Source organism: Equus asinus, chromosome 22 (assembly GCF_041296235.1).
Source record: "Equus asinus isolate D_3611 breed Donkey chromosome 22, EquAss-T2T_v2, whole genome shotgun sequence".
Classification (NCBI taxonomy): domain Eukaryota; kingdom Metazoa; phylum Chordata; class Mammalia; order Perissodactyla; family Equidae; genus Equus; species Equus asinus.
Window position 1 is genome coordinate 56,617,471 of NC_091811.1, and position 16,560 is coordinate 56,634,030.

Here is a 16,560-nt window from a genome sequence, read left to right on the forward strand (position 1 = left end):
TTATGATTCCAAGGCCAAGTTTGGCCCATCATCAATTTTTTAAAAAATGTTTTATTGGAAGACAGCCAAGCCCATTTGTTTCCACATGCTTTATGGCTGTTTTCATACAACAGGGAGAGCTGAGTAGCTGCCTGAGAGACTCTATGGCCTGTAGAGTCTAAATTATTATTATATCCCTCTTTACAGAGAAAGTTTGTTGACCTCTGATAATGGTGATCACAATGCTCATACAGATTCCAAACATTTATAATAGCCACTAAGAAGTTGGTATAGAATTATAGGGAGAGCTGAGTCATCCAATAATACGAGCATAGACTTCCTCATATCTTTTGTAATAACTTTACAATTCTTTTAATTCCCAGATCTACAAGTATCTGATCTTTATGATATATATTTCTTGAGTGATTAAGAACCAACAATTATCAATCAAGTGTAAACTTCAATATTTTCAAATTTTTCCAATTTAGTGTAGAAATTATAGTTCCATTACAAGGAAGGAAATAGTACTCAATGAACTTTCAGCAATAGCTGACCTCCTCGGTATTTAATTGCGACAACTTTTTTTTTTAGATTATTAGTTTAGGACTGCCTTAGAATATTCCTAAAAGTAGTTCAGAATTCTGTTTCCCTGAGTCCTCTGAAAAAGAAAATGGAATTCTTTTTTTTTCCCAATAGAAAGGGAAGTCAGATCAAGTCAGACAAAAGCACCAACCAGCATGAATAGGAATCATGAAGGAAAAAGAGTACTTAAATCAATCTCAAAATCTGTAGATTTTTATAGAGATGTTCTGCTTATACCCTAATTGTCTCAGTTTGTTAACTAGTGTCTATATTTGAAGAAAATTTTTAACTTAAAAAATAAAAGGAATTCTTATAAAAAGTATGACATCAAGACAATATTAATTTACAATGTGTGAGATTATAGGGACAACCTGGAGGCTTTGCATTTAAAGAGAAAGAGATTAAAAATGCAACTTTCTCTGAGTTTTAGAGTTTTTTCATTTTAAAAAATGAATTATTATGAGGGTTAATTTAAATTAAAAGTAAAATTATACGAAAATTTTATAGTATGTACTCTCAGAGAGTGGATACTATTATTTTTATTATTCCTAAAAATAAAAACAATTTCCACATTTCAGGAAGATAGTCCCACTATAAAATAAGAATAGTAAACATTTTTGAAGGAAGTTATTTGAGAGACAATGCTAAGGTTCTATGTATTTGTCTCATTCACTCATTAAAACAACCCTATATTAAGTTTGAAGAAACTGACTCTGAGAGAGGTTAAATAACGTAAACAAGATCATACAGGTATTTAATGGTAGAATTGGAATTCTAAACTATTTCTGCCTGAAACTGAACCTTGTGCTACTTATTAAACCTATATTCAACAAGGAGGACCAAACTCAGAGACAATAATTTTCTTTTTCTTTCTTTCTTTCTTTTTTTTTTTTTGAGGAAGATTAGCCCTGAGCTAACTACTTCCAGTCCTCCTCTTTTTTCTGAGGACGCCTGGCCCTGAGCTAACATTCATTCCGATCTTCCTCTGCTTTATATGTGGGACGCCTACCAGAGCATGGCGTGCCAAGCAGTGCCATGTTCGCACCCAGGATCCAAACCTGTGAGCCCCAGGCCACAGAGAAGCAGAACGTGCGCATTTAACTGCTGCGCCATTGGGCCGGCCCCCAATTTTCTGAAAATTAATAAAGAAATAAATTATTATGACAAACAGGAAACGTAATCATGCTCATTTTTCATAATCCTTGATATACACAGAAATAAATAGCAACCCCAAATTATTCTACTCAACCTCATGAAAAGCGGAGCTAAGAATTAATGAGTCTGTGGTAGGAAAAGGAAATTTTTCATCAGCTTCAACTTTACAGACTTGCCTCCATTTGTCATACAAATGCACTGCATCAGCTGGTTGAAATGATAAAAAAAATATTGGAAATTCAGTTTTAACCTTACCCAATTTCAATTTTGGGTTAAGAAATCCAGCATTTCTAAAAATCACTCTCTCTCTCCATGTATTTGTAATTATTTTATTTCTGTAGTTAATATTCTTTGATACATTTTCCATTGTAACCATGGGAACAAAAATAGTGAAGAGAAGCTAGATATGCAGTTACTTTGGTCCTTTCTGGACGTGATTTCTACGTGAATTTTAACCTGCATAAGCTGCATGTGGTTTTATCTACCATATATGCCCAAGGCTTATGGGAAATGTTCCAGAGAATCAAAAGTGTCAACGAAGTCTGAAAGGAAAATACAGTAAGGGTTATAAGAATGTTATCAACAGTGGTACTGATATTGGAACCGGAAACTTGGGGGACAATGTCCAAAGAGACAGAAGAGGCATAAGGAGACTAGAAGCAGACGGAGTATTTTGCGTACTGTCTGAATGATAAAATATCGAACTGTGCAAAGGTTTTGGGAAAGGTTTCCTGAGTTTCCTAAATCAGACTTCGCTGAAGAATAGAGCTTTTTTTGTTTTACTGAGCAAAATACTGGGATGACTTAATCTTATATAAAAACATTACATTTGTCTCCATAAATGCGGTTCTCTAAGCTATTAAGCATCAAATAAATTATTCAAAAATACCAAATATGGAGCAATAAAAAAAGAATGAGATAGAATTTATTGCTTGGTGAGCTCCCATCTAAAGGCATGAGAAAATTTGGCCTAAACACCCGTTGAACTCTTCAGTCTTGTTCAAGAATCACTTGATAACTTTCTCCCATGACAGCAATGGGGCTAATTGTTGAGAGGGATCTACGATCCAGAAGCTCCCTTTTCATTTGATGTGCTAGGTTGATCCCGGTAATTAACAAAAGCATATAGAAACTTTGCAAGAATTTACAATTAATATTTCTTTCAGTCTCATTTTAGAAATGACAAAAAAGAAGTCTAGTGATTTACTCACTATTTTATTCATTCAACAAATATTTGAGGACCTAGTATACTTAGATACTACACAATGCACTGGGGATAAAATGCAATCAAAAGAGACATGACGCCCACCTTCATGTAGCTTACTAAAAATCAAGGGCAAACCAATGAGACAAAATTGACAACCAACGTCATATAATAAAGGGCCAAATTCAGAATGGATAGAAGTAAAGCAACCTCTCAGTTCAAAACTTTTTCTACTATACCAAACTACTTTTTACCAACAAACTTATTCCAATGCACCAATATATACTATTGACCTCATTATTTCTTGGTCATTTTTAATATGAATTTATAAAAATAATATTTTCATCATTTCCTAATTTTTCTGCTGAATCACATGTACAACAAAAATTATCAAAAAAATAGTGATTCTTTACTTGTTAAATATTATATTCTAAATTATGCTAAGTCAATCATAATATTCAATAGAAGTATGCTTGGAGATGAACTTGTGGCTCATGATGATCTAATATTTGTATCACAGCTAGCCAATATAACTAGTATATTTATTAAAAGAGTAATTTTAATATATATTTTTAATTTATATTAAAGTTTCAACTATAGATAATTTTTGTGACCTTCAGGGGTCAAAATTTTCAGAAAATGTTTTCAGCTTGATATGCAAGTGCTTATGATGTAAGAATAGCAATGGGAGGCAGTATGATTTTAAAAAATGGGATCTTAGATCCAAGATAAATAGGTTCAAGCATTGCCATTTATTCATGTTGCAATATTGGAAAAGTTATTAAAGTTCCTACTTTCTTCATTTCTAAAACAGGTTTATAAGAAAGAATTTCAAAATTTTTGGAAGTATTAAATGAGATATAATATGTGGAAACTTCTGTTTCTATAAGATGGAGTAGCTTGGACAGACGCATAGTCATGCAAAGAACATATAGAAATGTGAGATTAAACAAAAAAATAATGTGTTCAAAGAGATCTGACACTCTGATTTCCATTTCTGCATGTAAGGGTTTGGAAGTCACCACTAAAAAGAGACCAAAATCTCTTTTTGGATCTGTGGAGCAGGAAAGACATAGGGTAAATCACTGCCCTCAAGTATGGAGAATCAGACAGACGAATACAGGGAGTCAAGTTTTACTGGAGCAGAGACTCATGAGTAGAAACAGCCATGGGAACCAGTCCCAGAGCAGGAAAACATGAACTATAAATGATAAGTTGCTGGAAGCTTAGTGTGGAGAACTTGGAGAGTTAAATTTCTATTGATACTAAGAAAAGTGAGACCACCACAATATTGTGAGATTTGATTCCAGGAGCTTGACCAGTTCACACTGTAAATATCAGAGAAAAATTACCTCATGCATGTGCCAGGGGGAGGGGAAAAGGAACCATTCTGAAATAAACCAGAGCACTTTGTTCCTAAAATGGTTTGCCCTCAAGGAAAACTAGCTAAGCAGACCCTAACTGAACCAGGGTAAAGGAAACACCCAACTCTAGTGTCCTCTAGTCTTCCATGTAAGAGAAGAGAAATATTCAAATTCAGCCCACTCTAGCCATCCTCTCTCACCTAAATGAGAAGAAAAAAAATGAAAACCACTTGTGAAGTTCACAGTCCAGAGGTACAGGATCACTGAAAGACTGTGAGTTAATCATAGGACTATAGAATGCTTTCGCTCACCCCATACCTCACCACCACATATCCAAAGGTTTACTTAAACTAGTTAACTCTAGCCAGTACATCATGTCTTTTTGTCAAGAAGAAAGTACAAGGCATACCAAAAGGCAAAAAGACAATTAGAAGAGACAGAGAAAGATTCAGAACAATACAGGGCAAAGATGTTAAAATTATCAGACTGGGAATTTAAAACAACTATGATTAATACAATAAGCGTTTTAATGGAGAAAGTTGATAGAATGCAAGAACTGATGGGCAAGGGAAGTAGAGAGTTGAAAATACAAAGAAACAGTCAAATAGAAAAGCAAAAGATAAAAAACAACAATGTAACAGAAATGAAGAATGCCTCTGATGGCCTCATCAGTAGACTGGACATGGCTGAGGAAAGACTCTCTAGCTAGAGAATATATCAAAAGAATCCTCAAAAACAAAAGCAAAGAGAAAGATTGAAAAAGAAGGAAGAAATATCTAGGACTGTGGGACGACTACAAAAGGTGTCACAATGGTTTAATGGAAACACAGAAGGAGAAGAAAGAGAGAAAATAGCAAAAGAAATATTTGAAACAAAAATGATTGAGAATTTCTCTACATTATGTCAGACACCAAACCACAGACTACCTCAGAGAACACGAAGGATGAGAAATGCCAAAAATCTACACTTAGGTATATCATTTTCAAAGAACAGAAGATCAAAATAAAGAAAAAATCCTGAAATAAGCCAGAGCAAACAAAACCTTACCTACAGGGGAACAAAGATAAGAATGACATCGAATGTCTCCTCAGAAACCATACAAGCAAGAATAGAGTAGAGTTTATATTTTAAATGTTGAGAGAAAAAAGCCACCAACCTAGAATTCAGTAACCTGTGAAATAAGCCTTCAAAAGTGAAGAAAAAATAAAGTATTTCTCATAAAAAGAATTATGGGAATTTGTTGTCAGTACACGTGACTTGAAGGAAATGTTAGAAGAAGTTCTTCAGAGAGAAGGAAAATAATATAGGTCAGAAACTCATATCTCTATAAAGTAAGAAAGAACATTAAAGAAGGAATAAGTGATGGTAAAAAAATATATATTATTTTAAAAATAATATTATACATAAAAGTTTGCTCAAAATAATAATGCCAACAATGTATTTGATTGTGTATGCCTATGTACGTATCATATGTATATATTCTTATGTATGTTTATATATAAGTGAAATGAGTGGCAGCAATGGGAAGGAAGACATAGGGTTATTTTGTTATTATAAGGTATTCACACTATCCATAAAGTCATATAGCATTATTTGAAAATGGACTTGGATTAGTTGTAAATGTATACTGCAAGCCATAGGGTAACCATGAAAAAAAGTAAAAAAAATATATAACCAATATGCTAAGAAAGGAGAGAAGATAAAATCATATAAAATGCTCAAATAAACAAAAAAAGGCAAAACCTGTAGAAGACAAAAATAGGTATAAAAAACATGGGCAAAAATAGAAAACAGTAATCAATATGAAAGATATGAATCCAAATATATATTGGATAATTAAATGTCAATAGTCTGAATGCAAAAATGAAAAGTCAAAGGAAAACCAAAACCCAAGCATATATTGTCTATAAGAATCCAACCTTAAATATGAAGACACATACAGATTAACAGTAAATGAATGAATAAAAATATATTATACCAGCACTAATGAAAAGGAAGCATAAACAGCTATATTAATTTTAGACAGAACAGAGATATAAACAAGTAAATTTAACAGGGACAAAGAAATACATTAGATAATGATAAAGGGGTTAATTCTCCAAGAAGACATAAAAGTTTATAATTTGTATGCACTTGACAACAGAAAATCAAAATATGTGAGGCATACACTAATAGAATTGCAAAAAAGAAATAGGTGAACACACTATCACAGTTGGAGTCTTCAACATCCTTCTATCAGAAATGATCAGATCTACCAGGTAGAAAATCAGTAAGGACATAAATGAACTCAACAATGCCATCAATCAACTGTATAAAACTGATATCTAGAGGCTATTTCACTCAACAACAGCAGGATACAGAATCTTCTCAAGTATACATGGGACATTCACCAAAATATACCACATTTTGGGCCTCAAACACACCTGAACAAATTTAGAAGATTAGAAATCATGCAATGTCTGCTTTAATTCCACAATGGAATTAAACTAGAAATCAATAATAGAAAGACAACTGGAAAGTCCAAAAATATATGGAGATTAAATCACATGCTTCTAAATAACATATGGAACAAAGAAGAAATCTCAAAGTGAATATAAAAATATTTTAATTAAATGAAATGAAAAGACAACTCATCAAAATTTGTGAGATACAGCAAAAGCAGTGTTTAAAGAGAAATTTATGCCATTGAATGCATATATTAGAAAAGAAGAATGATCTAAAATCATTAATCTAACCTGCCATCTTAGAAAACTAGCAAAAGGAGAACAGACTAAATCCAAGGTAAGCAGAAGAAAAGAAATAAAAGTTAGAGCAGAAATCAATTAAATTGAAAACAGGAAATCAATAGAGAAAAGTCAATGAAACCTGTAGCTGATTCTTTAAAAAGATTGACAAGTCTCCAGCCAAATTAAGAAAAAGAGAGTAGGACACAAATTACTAATATCAGATATGAAAAACTGAGACATCATGACAGATCATATGGATATCAAAATGATAAAGAAATACTATGAACAACTCACTGCACACAAATTTGATAACTGCAATGCAATGAACCAACTTCTTGAAAGGCATAAGTTGTCAAAACTCACACAAGAATAAATAGACAATCTGAACAGTCCTCTATTAAAGAAATTGGAGAAATAATTCAAAACCTTTCATACAGGAAGTATCAGGTCCAGATAAGTTTCCTGGAGAATTTTATCCAACATTTAAGGAAAAAATTATACCAATTCCCTACAATTTCTTTCAGTGGATATAAGCAAAGGGAATACTTTCTAACTCATTCCATGAGGTCAGGATTACCCTAATACCAACACAAGAGAAAGACATTTTAAGAGACGGAAATGGCAGACCAATATCTCTCATGAACATAGATGAAAATATCCTCAGCAAAATATTTTCAAATCATATTCAATGATGTATAAACATAATTGCATATTGTGACCATGTGAGATTTATCTCAGGTATGCAAGGCTGTTTCAATGTTTTAGATCAATTAAAGTAATCCATCATATCAATGGGTTAAAAAAGAAAAATCACATGATCATACCAATGGATTCAGAAAAATATTTGACAAAATCCAGCACCTATTCATGCTAATAACTCTCAGTAAACTAGGACTATAGTGGAAGTGCCTCAACTTGATAAAGAATATCCACAAAAACCTGCAGCTTGCATCATCCTTATTGAAGAGAAATTCAAAGCTATCCCAATGAGATCAGATACTAGGCAAGGATAGCCCATCTCACCACACTCTTTTTCAACATCATACTGGAAGGACTTTTAAATACAATAAGGCAAGGAAAGGAAATAAAAGATACACAAGTTGGGAAGGAAGAAATAAAACTGTTTCTTTTCATGTAAAATTGATCACCCATGGGGAAAATCCAAAATAATCAACAAAGTGACTCCTGGAATGAATAAGCAGTTACAGCAAGGTTGCGGGATGTAAAGTTAATACATAAAAGTCAATCACTGTTCTATGCACCAGCAATGAACAAGTGGAATTTGAAATTACAAAAAACACAATATCATTTTACATTAGCACCCCCCAAAAATGCATACTTAACAAAATGCATATAAGATCTCTGGGAGAAAAAATACAAAACTCTGATGAAAAAATTCAAAGAAGAACTAAATAAATGGAGAGACAGCCCTTGTTCATGGATAGGAAGACTCGATATTGTCAAGATGTCAGTTCTTCTCAACATGATCTAAAGATTCACTACTGATGGGAATGCAAAACGGGAGAGTCACTTGGAAGGCAGTTTGATGATTTCTTCCCCCCAAAACTTACTCTTACTGTACAATCCAGCAATCACACTCCTTAGTATTTACTCAAAAATGTTAAAATCTATGTCCTCACCAAAACAGTGAAACTGTTATTCTTACCTTTATCAACTCTTCTTTTCTCATTTCTGTGCTCCACCGGTGTGCTGTACCCTCTCTCTTGGATGTCAGAGCTCTCCTGAAGGGATTTTCTCCCATGGATGGTTATTAAATTAGTGTTTCTGTGGGGATATGAAAGTTGGAACCTCCTATTCCGCCATCTTGCTGATGTCACTCCTCCCTGCTTTATTTTATATCCCCACACACGCAATACATACCAAAATTAACCATATGATGGGTTATCAACTGGTTCAAAATAAACCGAGTATTAAAAATTTCAAAGAATTGAAAAAATTCTGATCAGAGAGGTATTAGATAAAAGTTATATCAGTTCTAGGGGTCGGCCCCATGGCTGAGTGGTTAAGTTTGTGAGAGTGCTCTGTTTTGGCAGCCCAGGATTTTGCTGGTTTGGATCCTGGACATTGACATGGCACTGCTCATCAGGCCATGCTGAGGCAGTGTCCCACATGCCACAACTAGAAGGACCCACTGCTAGAATATACAACTATGTTCTGGGGAGATTTGGGGAGAAAAAGCAGAAAAAAAAAGGAAGGTTGACAAAAGTTGTTAGCTCTGGTGCTAATCTTTAAAAGAGAAAAATAATAATATCAGTTCTAAATGGATATCTGATGATAGTCTATTTTTGTTCTTTCTGTTGGTTACATGTGTGTACATTTTTTTCGTAATTCAATTTGCTACACACTTAATATATATGTACTTTTTCACTGGAATATAATCTCAATAAAAATTGAAAGACAATACAGCCAAGGGAATTCTGAAGAAGGAAGACAGGAGGAAACCTGTGTACTTATACTACCAGATAAAGCTACCATAATTAAGATTGTGTAGTATTGTAAGTGGATAGTCAACTAGTCAGTGGGACTGAAACACCTTCTCAGTGTATCACATTAAGAAACACTTTTTGTCAGCCTTATATTATCAAGGATGTTAACACGTATCATTTGTTCATGTGGTTCTCTACTGTAAAGTTCTCCACTGTAAAGGCATCCCCCGCAAGTAATAAAAAGGTAATTTGTGAAGTGATATTATCAGAGTAAATATTATATTGTCTAATGAACTTTTACCTGATTATTCATTTTTATTCCTTCCCTAATCTAACTAACAGTAATATACATTAGTATCACATTAATACTTTTCTAAATCTGTCATTCCTTCTACATTTATTAGTTGGGATTTTACCACAAAGAACAGCATTATCTTCTCTAATCCTATTGATTTATCAATTTATTGTTAATTTATTTCTTAGTGCCTTTTTTTATTTAATGTGTTATTATTAATTTTTGGCATTATTCATTTCAGTGCTTAGTTTGTCCCGATATTGTCTGTGGGAACTCCTTCCAAGTGAATCCTATATCATTTGACATGTTGCGACACTTTTTTGCACACTTCTTTTTTGGAATAAGACACTCCAGCCCATCCTGTTCTTTCAAAGTTTAGTCTTGGAATCAACCATTTCTCCAGTTCTCAGGGGTTACTTTTAGTAAATATTGTCCTTATAGCCCAAGATCTGCATGCTTTGCGGGCTCCTTACTATTCTGTTATCATTATTCCTTGGAATTTTCATGGAACAGAGAAAGGAATTACATTTAAAACAATAATAGTTTCACACTGACATTTGTTATTCCAGACCAATAACAGAATTTGCCGACTTTTTCTCTTATATCACATTTGTTTCTCTTTTCCTCCACAGTGAGAAACCTGGCTCCAACAGCAATCTATTAACCTATCAATTACTCACTTCTACAACATACATAAAATAGTTTCTGAATTGTTATACTCCTATTATTAGCACAACAAACCTACTAAAAAAATTTCTTTTTTTTTTTGCAGTTTCTAGACAATTGTCAAAACGCTATCTTGAAAAAATCGCTTGCCTCAATTCTTTGTTCTCCCCCCTACAAGATTATCAATTTATTTTAGAATTATGTTCACTTGTTTGTATTGATTTTAGGATTTTTCCCACTCTTGCTCATTTCACTTTAAATTAAATATTTCAAATATGTGAAACAATAAGAAGATCTCAGAAGTTAAAAATATACAAATACCTAAACTCAGAAATGTATCATTTACATGTTTTACTCCATTGATCTCTCTGTTTTCATACCTGAGAAAATGTTATATTTTAATACTAGTATGGTTAGTCCCCTCGTATTTCTCTTGTTTCTCAAGATTTCCTAATTAATATTGCATGTTTGTTTTTCCATATGAAATTTAATACTGGTTTTAGTATTAGCACTCTTCCACTTGGACCAAGTGACCAAGAAATTCTAATGCTGTTTGAAGTGTCAATCACAAATAGGATGCTATATGGCACTTCTGCTTCCCCACAAGTGGAAATTCAAAGCAGAAACTGTGCTTATGGAGCAGCCTATTGCACACATACATTTTGCCTTTGAACAACACTTCCTGGCTTGCTACTGGTTCTGAGTAGAGACTAAAGACCAAACCATAGGACATCAACTGACCGTTAGATTTGAGCTTCCCATAATGAATTGAGTGTCATTGGACCCTCTGAGATATAATGCTGGCCATTCACAACAGCAATCTATCATCAAAGGGAGATAGTGCTTAGGAGATCAGACTTGAGCAGGTCCAGAGGCATAAGTAAGGCTTATGAATTGATGATTTAGACTCCTTCAGAACAAATTTCTACCACATGACATCCTCTTCCTCTACCCATATGTTTGGCCTCATTGGGAATACCTAATAACTAGCTACTTTGATCAAGGAATAAAAATCTGTACCTAGTTACAGATATTCTATATAATATGCTAGCATCCACTGAAAAGTGAATAACAGATAGATAAAATATGTGCCACGTAGATAATATATTTTTTAATTGCTGGTCTAGCTATCTAAATATTTGTCAACGTAGATTTTATGGAAAAAAGTATACTTTTGATAGAAAAGAATTGGTGGTTCTCAATAAGGATGAAAAAAACACGTTCACAGAGAAGATATAACAATTCCAAATTTGTGCCTGCGTAGAAACACAGTGTTAATATTTAAAAAAAAATTGACGTAACTACAAAGAGAAAGAATCAACTCCATAGTTGTTTTGGGAGATTTAAATAACTCAGTAATTATACAAATAGTAAAAATACAGAAGATTTAAATCACGGTACTAATGAACTGGACTTAGTTGACTGAAACAGGACCCTGCACTCAACTACCATTACATATAATTTTCAAATGTTTTATAAAACATTTTTACAAATGTTTTTAAATGTTTACCAAACTCTGACTATAATCTAGTCCATAGTGAAATGCAACTAATTTAGAAGGATTTAATTCAAAGAAAGCATGTTTTATTACATTATAAAAGGGTTTTTTGAAAATTTCATATTCCAGAGGATCCATTACAGCAGACTGAGGGCCAAGACCGCTCGGGGATCCCTCGCTCAGGGGAGAAGAGAAGAGTGGAGCATGGGTCCAATGTTTGGGCTTTTGAGGGGCTGCCCAAGGATTGGTGTCTGTAGCCTATCTTGAAGTTTTTATGAGACCTGACTTACCCTAGATGCCTGGATGCTGCTGAGAACAGAAAAGAGCTGAGTACATGCTGTTGCTTCGAGTACCAGTGTTACAGCAGACAAAAACAGAGGGCGCAAGAGATTACAAGATCCATCTAAAAAATGGACAAAATCTTCTAATTAGGAATATCCTTGGAAAACATTTGAAAGGACCCCAGAATCTCTAGGTGGACTGAATGGTGGTGGTCTTCCTCTGTAAAAGTCCAGTTTAAAAAGACTGGGAGAGGTGGTTGTTTTTTTAAATGTGCAGATATCAACACAAAGTTACAAGAAACTGAAAAATGACTCAATCAAAGAAACAAATCCCCATAAACAGACCTTAAAGAAATGGAGGTATATGAACACCTGACGAAGAATTCAAAATAACTGTCATAAAGATGCTCAATGAGCTCAGGAAAGTGGCATGTGTTTTCATTTTATTGTATTTATTTTGCATTTTTTAAAATATGGTCATTTTCTAAAAAGTACTAGATAACATGGAAATTCTATAACTAATACTTAATATCATGATCAATATTTACATTGAAAATATCCACTGAAGTTCACAAAGTATAAAGCTCTACATTTAAAGTGTAATGCACTAGGACTTGTTGACTCTTAGGGCTGAATTTAATAACTCTGAATCTACAGAACCTGTAGGTTCTTTAAATGTTAGGAAATTATCAATGTCTGTCTCGAAAATACAGAAAAAAATACCAACTAATTTTGAAACTCTACATTTGAAGTACAATGTGATATCATACGTACCTTTTAGGGATTGATGTTAACAGAATTAAAACTATTTTTTACATTGTACCATAGAGTATGTCTTAAAGAAATGCATTTCACTTCCAGAAAATTCTGTAGGACAAATAAGCTTTATTATACTTTTAAACAAGTCAATAAGTCACTCAATGGAGAAACTTGGGTATGGAAGTAGAAAAAATGCGCTGGGAAAATATTAAATTAACTGTAATGTGGCATATAAAGACACTATGAAGAACACGTATAGTTATATGGATATTTAGGAATTTCAAGATTTCCCTTCAATGCTCTGTAGAACGTCCTGTATTTTTGACAAAAAACCCCAATTCATTTAGTTGCAGAAAACACTACTTTATGGACCACATCCTTGAAAGCTTGTTTTACTTGCTGGTTTCTCAGGGTGTAAATGAAGGGATTGAGCATGGGGGCCACAGAGGTATTGAGAATAGCTACTCCTTTTGTCAATGAAGCCTTTTCTTTTGCAGTGGGATTAGCGTACATGAATATACAGCTTCCATAAGAAATGGAAATGACAATCATGTGAGAGGAACAAGTGGAGAAAGCCTTTTTTCTCTGACTGGCAGATGGGATTCTCAAAATAGTTCTGATAATGTACATGTAAGATAAAACGACTAAAGCCAAAGTGATTAGCAAAGTAACCAAAGCAAAGTAAAAACCAATTACTTCTAGGAGCCATGTATCTGAGCAAGACAGTTGTAAAAGGGGAAAATAGTCACATGCAAAGTGATCAATGACATTGGAAGCACAGTAATCGCACTGGAGAAGAAGCATAAGAGGTGGGAAAATGGTCAGAAACCCGCCCAGCCACGCACAGAGCACAAGCAGGCTGCAGAGTTTCCTGTTCATGATGGTTGTGTAGTGAAGGGGCTTGCAGATTGCAACGTAGCGGTCATAGGACATGGCGGTTAGGATGTAAAATTCAGTCACTCCCATGAAAATAAAGAAAAATAGTTGGGCTGCACAGTTGTTATAGGAAATAGTCTTATCCCTGGTGATAATTGCCCCCAGAAATCTAGGGATACATACGGTTGTAAATGAGATTTCTAAGAAAGAGAAGTTCCGGAGGAAGAAATACATCGGTGTCTGCAGATGGGAGTCCACCAAGGTGAGGGTGATGATCGCCAGGTTTCCAGTGACGCTTAATACGTACGTGATAAATAAAAAGAGGAAAATCACAATCTGAAGGTCAGGATCATCAGAAAGGCCTAGGAGGATGAACTCTGTGATCACTGTGTGGTTCATTCCCCTCCCTCTCTCTTTTTCTCTCTCTCTTCTTTTTTCTTCTTTTAATGATATTTAGGTGGAAAGAATACTAAAGAGAGGAGATGAAAATATGATTCATCATGATCAATATCATCATTGATGCAGTTCTAAAACATTTTCTATAATCCATGCCAATAAATAAAATCAATCCTTCTTGCTCTGTTAAATAAAATCAATACCTCTTGCTCTGTCCAATTTATGCAAATCATTATATTTTTGTTGAAATGATCATATAAAATATGTTTTTTTCTTTCTTTTCTGTCATGTATTTATTATAGGATACCACCACCTAGAACCAGAAATGGATGATCTTAATTCCCTCAAAAAGTAAAAGTGAAACTTAGAAGACTAAATTAACAACCCATTACACTTTTTATGATATATAGAATCAATTAATGTTTTTCTTAGCAAATAAAATTAACTTTTACTTTTTATTTAATTATTAATTTTATTTTTAGTATTAATATGTATGGGTGTAATTATCAAGATAATATGAGAACATTCTATACATATACATTCTATACAAATTTATATATACATTTGCTATAAGATTATACAAATAGTCTAATTATTTTATTTAACAAATAGAGAACATACTTATTGGTTAGTCTCACAATTCCATCAAAATCATTCATGTTTCACATCTTCTATGACTTGCTAGAAGTGTATATATGGAAACATTTTTATTTCTGAGCTTGAAAGGTCATACGGCGTTTATCTACTTTTCATTTTGCACTGAAACACAAACTGCAAAAGACACTACTTGCCTCCGATCTTAGCAGCTCTGTCACCCAGATTGTAGCCCAGTTCATTTTCCATTTGGACATCCTTCTTTCTGAGCTATGAAGCTTTGGGGAAAAGATGTCTTATTCCCTTGTAATTCTGCCCCATAGTTATCTTCCACATAAGACTACTGATCCATAAGGATATCTCAGAAATGTATAGAAAAACCTCTTCCATTTGTCCTAAACTATTCAGTTAATTCCCAGCTGTGCTGGATATACTATGCTGTAGATTTGGTTTGCTAGAATTATGACAGTTGCTTCCTCTATATTTTAGATAGTCAAATTTCTACTGTGAAGGATAGAATGTAAAATTATTGCTTTCCTGCCAGAAACTATCAAAATTCACATTAATCAAATTTGATTTTATTTTTTTCTCTATTTTATGATAGCTCCAAAGAAACAGTTCAGGAAATAAAAGTAGAATGTAAGAAACCTTAAGAAGATGTGGAAATATACCATAGTCAGCTTTGATATTGTTAATCTAGAAGTTTAAGACAGCAATTTTAAAGAGAAAACTACATCTCTGCTCTGTTACAGATCATGAGGGATTCCTGAAGGCCATTCTTGGGTGTCTCAGTAGCCTCTTAACCCTTCTTTATGGTGAATCTCCCTTGAGAACAGTTATGTTCATCTTTGTATCCCACAGAGAACATAAAATATTGACTTCTACAAAATAATTACTTCCATTAATTGAAATTAATATTTCAAGAGTAATAAAAATAGTTTTGAAATCTATTTTCTTACAAAAATAGAACTCAGTGTAATTTACTTTAAATCATCTCCTTGAAAAGTAAATGTTTCTACAAATACTCTTTTTGTTGGTTATCCTCAGGGTCTGTTAGTGTTGGAGCATCAAGAAACAAGGTTATTTCGTAATTCTAAGTAAAATAATAGCTATTATAATGTACATGTTTTGCTCACAATTTTTTTTAAGATTTTATTTTTTTCCTTATTCTCCCCAAAGCCCCCCAGTACATAGTTGTATATTCTTCGTTGTGGGTCCTTCTAGTTGTGGCATATGGGACACTGCCTCAGTGTGGTTTGATGAGCAGTGCCATGTCCAAGCCTAGGATTCGAACCAACGAAACACTGGGCTGCCTGCAGCAGAGCATGTGAACTTAACCACTTGGCTACAGGGCCAGCCCCCACAATTTTTTAAAAATGCTGTTGCATAGGTTAACTAATTTAATCTTCATTACCAATAGTAATATTTAATTGCAGTATCAATTTTGTCTATCTTATTGTTCATCTTGTTTCTTCCAGCTCTGGTGATCTAGTGATAAAGATTTAATGCTCTCAGAGCTGTGATCCGGGTCATTTACCCATCAGTAAACCACACCAACTGTTTGTCAGTTGTCATACTGTGGTGGCTGTGTGTTGCTGTGATGTGGAAAGCTCTGTAGTTGGGATTTCAAATCCCAGCATGGTCACTCATGCTGGACAGGTTTCAGTGGAGCTTCCAGACTAAGACAGACTAGGAAGAAGCACCTGGCCACCCACTTCCAAAAAATTGGCCATGAAAA

At 33.8% G+C, this 16,560-nt stretch overlaps 1 protein-coding gene across 1 annotated transcript; it reads right to left on the reverse strand.

Annotated features, from left to right (window-relative positions):
- Positions 1-13,295: 13,295 nt before the first annotated feature.
- Positions 13,296-14,231, reverse strand: LOC106832652 (olfactory receptor 6C3). The gene has a single exon (XM_014843484.2). It carries the CDS (start codon positions 14,229-14,231, stop codon positions 13,296-13,298), a length of 936 nt encoding a protein of 311 aa, XP_014698970.2.
- Between the last annotated feature and the right edge of the window lie 2,329 nt (positions 14,232-16,560).